This window comes from Pterocles gutturalis, unplaced genomic scaffold (assembly GCF_000699245.1).
Source record: "Pterocles gutturalis isolate BGI_N339 unplaced genomic scaffold, ASM69924v1 scaffold16550, whole genome shotgun sequence".
NCBI lineage: Eukaryota > Metazoa > Chordata > Aves > Pterocliformes > Pteroclidae > Pterocles > Pterocles gutturalis.
The window spans coordinates 26,105-33,190 of record NW_010146171.1 but is presented as its reverse complement, the minus strand read 5'-3'; the positions used below and the strand labels follow the sequence as shown (position 1 = coordinate 33,190).

General features: G+C 37.8%; 1 protein-coding gene across 1 annotated transcript in view; it reads right to left on the bottom strand.

Annotated features, from left to right (window-relative positions):
- Nucleotides 1-4: 4 nt before the first annotated feature.
- Nucleotides 5-7,086, bottom strand: part of TTC27 (tetratricopeptide repeat domain 27) — a 29,266-nt gene continuing 22,184 nt past the window's right edge. The window contains exons 8-10 of the mRNA XM_010085647.1: nucleotides 4,134-4,245; nucleotides 3,438-3,538; nucleotides 5-143 (exon numbers count right to left, since the gene is read on the bottom strand). Coding sequence (XP_010083949.1) covers nucleotides 21-143; nucleotides 3,438-3,538; nucleotides 4,134-4,245 — 336 coding nt within the window. The 3' untranslated portion in view covers nucleotides 5-20. The remainder of the gene's footprint in view (nucleotides 144-3,437; nucleotides 3,539-4,133; nucleotides 4,246-7,086) is intronic.

The window sequence follows — 7,086 nt, the reverse complement described above, 5'->3', positions numbered from 1 at the left end:
CGTGAAATTTGGTCGGTATGTCAGCACCGGTCTCTCAGCTGGTTGCTCAGTTCCTGCAGCTCAGCAATCACGTCGTCCATAGCTGTCACCTCATCAGCCACCTCACGGGGAACCTCGTCGCTCGTGACATCTACAAAAAGTTGCTGCGTGACAAAAGAAACACGCTATTTTAAAACATACATACAGTTTCTGTGTTTCAGCATAGAGACGGAACACAAAGTCATCAATGCTATTCTCGCTTTTGTACTTTTGGTACCTGTGATGGTATCGCTCTCTTTAAAAAGTTCATTTTGTGGCTAACAGAGGGTGCATGTTTATATATATATATATATACACATATATATGTATACACACACACAGAGACATGTGTGTGTCACCCATCTGGTATTTTGCCAAAGGGGCGGAATCCTCCTGTGGATGTTGGGTTTCTGCTCTGACTTCACTGCCTACGCTGACCCATCTGAAGTGAAGGACTTTACCATGAAACTCAAATTAGAAGGGCATCTCACATACTGTCACTGCAGTTTACAAACCCACCTGCTGATAAATCAGTAGTTGTGAATTTTGGTGGCCATATTTCCCAGTGTCATATTCTCTTGTGTCATTTTCTCCAAAAAAACCAAATAAACATGTTTTAACATTTGGTGTCAAGACATGCGTGTGTGGAGACATTAATCTGTGTGTAATTAAGTTATACAAGAGAAAACAAGACACTACAGAATAATAAAAAAAGTTTGTTCTTAAAGACCTTAGGATATTAACAGAAACACAAAGCAGATAACTCATGAGTAATCATAATCTTCACGTATTTACAAGGAAACCTAAGGAGAAGAATGCTAAGTGACTCATCTAAAGCCTTGAGATACGCAAGGTCTGACTGGAGCTTTGTGGAAGCTGCACCAGAACATACTGCTATTGCAAGACCAGGACTTGTCTTTTGACTCAGGTAACAGGGAAGCTGTGTGAGGTTCCACTCTCCAGAAATATGGGGGTGGGGGTGCAGGACCCAAACATATGTTTCCCCTTTATTATGTAAAGGTAGAGTGATTCACACTTCATTTGACAGAAAGGAAAAGCCTATATTTAGAGACAAAAACAAACCAAGGAAACAAAAGTTGCTCTGGAGTACATCTGTACATCATTATATCATCAAAACATAATGGGACAATACAGATACGTATATAAACAAAAATGTGCTTAAAAGGTCTTCAATGTGCCTCAGAACAGTGTTGTCACTGAACAAGGGAACATCTTACACAAAAATAGGAACATGTTCCTGCTACAAGTACAGAAACTTTTCTGACTTTCAGCACAAAAACTGAGCTCACACTGGGAATGTGACAGAAAAGTTGGGTTCTTTCTGGCTAAGACAGATAAATAAATCAGAATGATATAATTCCGCTCCCCCCCCCTCCCCCCACCCACACAGTTAAAGAGATCTATTCAACTAGATGCAGCCTGGGGAAGTTTCATGCACCCTCATGCTTTGGGCTTTGTGCCCCACGTTCCCCGCACAACAGTACCCATATTTAATGCGTTTATGATACAGCTCCATGACCTTTCTCCTTTTTGGAGACCCCACCTGTCAGATCAAAATGATGCATGGAGGCAAGGAGCAGAAGAGAACCCACTGTGCTCTTTGGCAGAGCATGCAACTGCCCAGAAGGCTCTTTATAGAAAGGAGCCCATTAACAACAACACATTTACGATTTGGAGCCTTCAGTAGGCTGTGAGTGCACCGTGAATCCGGGACAACACAGGACCTGGAGTGTCAGAGATGGAAATCCCAGGAAAAGAGATAAATCTGAGAAGTTACATTGTTTCAGATGTACAAAAACTACTGATTTGCTCCAATTGCATGTCCTGACTACAAAATTTTTGGAATTTTATCTTTTAAAAGAAGTTACGTTCACTGTTCCTTTATTCCTTCTGAAATCTTACCTACCAAGTCTGCTCTTAGCCCAGTTTTAAAGTGTTTTTCTCTGTTAAAAGAAAAAAGAAAAAAAACCCCAGACTAATATTGACTCAGAAGGCAGCAAGATGCTGCACTCAAGCTTGGACAGGCATAAACAGTGCTAAACTGTTTGTGCATAGATCTTACAGAAGATGACTGAGTTTTTAAACCACAACACACTTTCGAAATTCAATATGACTTCAAATTAAAAATAAGATGGCATCTTGGAAAGTATGCAAAAACAATGAGGTCACACCAATAGCTTTATGTCTAACATGTCAGCTTTCTCAGAAGCACCATAAAAAGGCACCATTATCTGCCAATAGTATAGATGTTCATTTAATTACTGCCTTCAGGAATAAAGAATACAATTTACTAGACCCACCTATTCTTAATCTTTCAGATACTGCAAGATCTGCATAATATAAGCCATCTGTATTTATATCATTTATGTCAAGTAGTCTTGCTTTCTCTAGTCATACTCAAGTCTACAGACTTTTTTTTTTAAAACCATTTTGTGAATCACAACAAAACATACATGTTGTGGCTCTTTTCAACACATTCTGAAGGCTTATGTATGCCAGTATCTAAAAGCACAGCTGTGGAGCCAGCCTGTGTCTACTTACACAGCTTGCCTAGGCTTTTATCCTTAAAATTGTAGCGAGCCAAGTTCAGCACAATGATGATGGATCAACACTTTGTATCACAAGCACACGTGCTATAAAACTTCTACTCTGTAATTCACATTTACTAAACCCCCCACACAGCCAGGAAGAGTACTTCTATAAGACATTGAGTATATATTGAATAAAAACATATTCCAGATCAGTCCTCAGTCAAACAATGGCTGTGTCTCACATTGTACGACGAAGGGTGAAATTAGGATAATAAAGGTGCAGAAACAGAAGGCACAACTCCAAAAACCAAACATACGATTCAAACATGAAGACATTTTTTCCAATGACTTAATATCTGAATTGGTAGGATATTCATGAAAACCTTATTAAAAAATTAGTTCTCTCTTTTAATAAATAGCTGTTTTTAAAACACTTCAAGTGATGTAAAGTAGTCGTGACATGTTTTGGTCCTTTCTGAAGGTTTATAGCCTTTCTTTCTGAGACTGCCCTGCTTCCCCCATGACTACTCACCTAAGGAACTGGTCTTTGAAATGACAGATTTCTTCCAAACATTCGAGACTCTTTGCCCCACATTTTGAATAACATTTAACTTAGTCTAAGAGGTAGCATTGACATTTTAGAGTAGTAGGTTTACTTCAGTCAGTGCTTATCAGGAAGAAGGGAAATAAGTCTACTTAGAACTGGAATCTTTATCAGCAAAGAGGTGAATATCTATCTGATGATGCAGAGGGACAGGCAGGTATTATTTGATCTATAAATGACTCAAAACAGAGAAATGGTTTCTGGCAACAGAACAAAGATAGCTAGCTTTCAAACAAAAATTCCTACCTTTCAAACATTCCTACCTTTGCTTTGGATGACAAGCCACGCAAATTGAGACGAGCTGAAGAAAGTATCTGCAAAGCTTCCTGATGATTAGATTTGTTCTTGCTGCATTTTATAGCCACTGGAATCCAAACACAGAAGGACGCCAAAACAAAAAAGCATTACCTTTATAGCAGTACTCTTTAAACAACATTTAATTAAAAATCTTGGTCTCTTCCATAGACAATTTTTTCATGTAATATTGCCAAAAAGAAACACAAAGAAAAAGAATGGTGTGTAATTGTGAGAAGATAACTGCAAACCCAACAGCTATATGTATACTTCTTAAACATAAATAACACATCACAGTGAATAGTCTTACTGAGACGAAGTTTTTTCCATCTCCTGACTGGCACAGTCAATCAAACTTATGTGATGTTTTGAGGAGTAAGATGAACTACAGATGCATTTACACTTGCATTATGAAATTGCTAGACCATGAAATTAATTGATTCCATGTTTACCAGTCATATGTTTACTGACTCACCCCAAACAATTTCTGCCTCATTCCGAGTATATTTTTGTATGCACTATCAGCATGATGCTCTCTGTTAGAGGACTTTCAATTGTAGGAATAAATATAATGGGTAAGGTATAATATTATTTTGTTACTAAGCTTAATAAGCATTTGCCACACTCATCATGAATCATAACAGTTCTTTTCAGGTAGAACATACCATGTGCAATCTCTATGGCTCCTTTCACCACTTCCTTAAAAGAAGAAACATCTTTCTCCCAATCACTTGATTGAATTTCACATTTATGTGCCTTAGTGAGACACTGCAGTGACTGCAAGGAGGAAAAAATAAATTATCAGTATTTAAGAACAGAAACTAGGAGAGTAATTTAGTTTTAAGTATCTATGAAATTAATGCTTGATCCAGAATATGAATGTATCTTTAGTATGCTTGATTTCCTGCGAGTTGGAGTAGTGTCCTTCTCTGCAACGGTAAGCACCAGCTGTAACACAGATGTTCTTCACCAATATTGCATCTCAAGTACGAGAGGCATATCAAGTAACATGTGTCTAATTTTTATCTTTTAAAAATCTGTCTAGACTGATGGATGTGACCCATGTTTGCCAAGTCATCATAATTAAATGCACATGAAAAAGGGAAAGATACTTGTCCTTGCACTTTGAACAGCAATTTTGTACCTAAAATATGTATAACTGAATGCATCAAAGCCTTCGTCCTGTATATGTATTTCTGGCAAATAATGTATTTTACAGATGCAGCTATTAACTGCCATACTGCTCTTGTTCTCAGTGTGAACAGGGAAAATAAATGTAAACAGTATGGAAGGAGGGGCCCATTAAGAAAAAAAAAAACACATGAAAAATTTAAGCAGAAGAAATTAATTTTTGCTTTCTAGTTTTGTTTTCTTTCCACAGCATTTGAAATACAAAACAAATACATGCCAGAAGTTACATATCTTGCTTCAATGACAACTCTTCAATTATATTTTTAAAGAGTTTAAATATCATATAAAGGAAGAAAAAACTTTCAGTGCAGTACACGGACGTGAGTGCAATGAAGACTTCTGATTGCTGAACAAAGATTAAATCTGGGGGTTGTCACCCCACAAGTTCCTACCTTCTCTCTCCCACTGGAGTTCAAATCACCGTGGCACAGGCGATTGAACTCATGCTGCTGTAAATTGCAGTAAAGGTGTATTAACTCAAAAGAGAACAAATTATTTTCTTCATAACAACCTAGGTTATAACTGGGAGTAGTTCTGCACAGCAGAGGCAAGAACTTCCAAGAGAAGGAACTACCGCTTTTACAGCAGTCTGATTTCAGTCTGCACGTGTCTGAGTCAGAGCAGCAAATTAGGAAGGTTTTACTGACAGATGTCAGGGAGGGGAAAGAATTCAAAGTCTTGTGGGCTGTTTGTTTGCACTTCTGGAACCTGGATTTATCCTGAAAGGAAATCGCTATGAGCTGGGGAAAGTTCAAGGAGCAGAACGGTTTCATAGCCTGGTGGAAACTTGAAGGTTGGAAAGATTCCTTGGTGGGAAAGGGTTGGACTGGACTGAGTTCAGCACAAGGAAAGAATGAAGTACTGAATGAGGTGGCAGGTCAGATACATAAAGTGTAAATGTATGCTAAGCTAAAGAAAAAAACCCACAAAACCAATACTGCAATGGTTTTAGACTCCTAACTTGTAAGCCCTGTCTGACTTTGATTCAATTTACAAAGCACTGTTGTGAATTGTCACTGTAGACTCTAGTGATTCATGGCATCAAATACAGCAGCAGAGCAGAACGGTAAAAAAACAACAACCAACTCACCCTTTACAACGGCCAGACATAAAAGGTTGTTTGTTCAAATGCAATGTTAGGAACAAAATTGTTAAATATAATTAAATCTGAACTAAATAAGGTATAACATTATGGAGTAAAGGTCAAATCCTACATTTGTAAGGATACATGATGCTACAAGAGATCTATTCCCATCTCTTTGTCCCATGATGCCACAATATAGTAAATAATGTCCTTTCAGAATTCATTGACCTTTTGCATAATAAATGTGAGTGGAAAACTACAATGATACATCTGAAATTTTTCTACAGATAGTTATATTCACTTCATATCTGACTGATACATGATGGTGCTTGTGGCAGTGACTCCAATAAATACTGTTTTTAACATTTTTACTTTATGATGTATCAGAAAAGCTACCAGTGATTATCTAGTGCATTGTAAATTAATTTTTACACTGTAAATTAATATATGCTGGGGCTGTAGGAAGTTTTGCCCTTTCATGATCTACATCTGTGGTACTGTCAAGGATACTTGGATACACACGTATGCATACCTTAAGTATCCATAAACATCAGCCCATTTTGCAGAACAAGCTGGACCATAAGCATGTTCCATAACCAGTCTGATTAGGAAACACAAAGTCCTGTCTACTCTACAAATTGAAACCATGTTTTTAACTGGGTTAGTGAAAAATACTGTGATCTAACCAGATTCTGAAATGATTACATTTATAGTATAGACAGGGACTCTGCTACTTTGCATGTCTGAGTAAGAATTTGAGGATATATTACAGGATATTGCAGTGTCTGTATTTCTGAATTCTAAATAGGCCAAATCCCTTTTATTGCTCAGCTGTAAAAAGAAAAAACAGGGAAGGAAAAAAGGAAGAAAGTGGAAGTAGAATGGATGCCGGCAATGACTAAACAAGGCATTTCACAAGGCAGAGCATAAAGACGAAGACAATGAGCAAGGCCCAAATAATTACAATTTAAGCCCACAGGCATACAATTTGCAGGGCCAACCCTCTGCATCATATGCTTGATATCAAGCGACAAGCAATCCTCCAAAATTTTTGCCCAGGCCAAAGGCATACCCCCATTAGGAACCAGACATACTGAACTGTGTATTTTCAGCTTCAGTGAAGACCTGATAACCCGTAAGTATCTTTGGAGTGCGCAAGGCTATTTGAATTTTGGAAATTTAATATCAAATGCAAAGTACACTCCATCATCCAATAAAGGAAACACTTCTAGCAGCACAGAGGGGTTATTTTGGAAATGCAATCAACTTGATTACCTGGGAAGTGATGGAAATAAGAGATGGAAGCTAACGTCGCAAAACCAGAGATGGGTAAAGAGAAACCA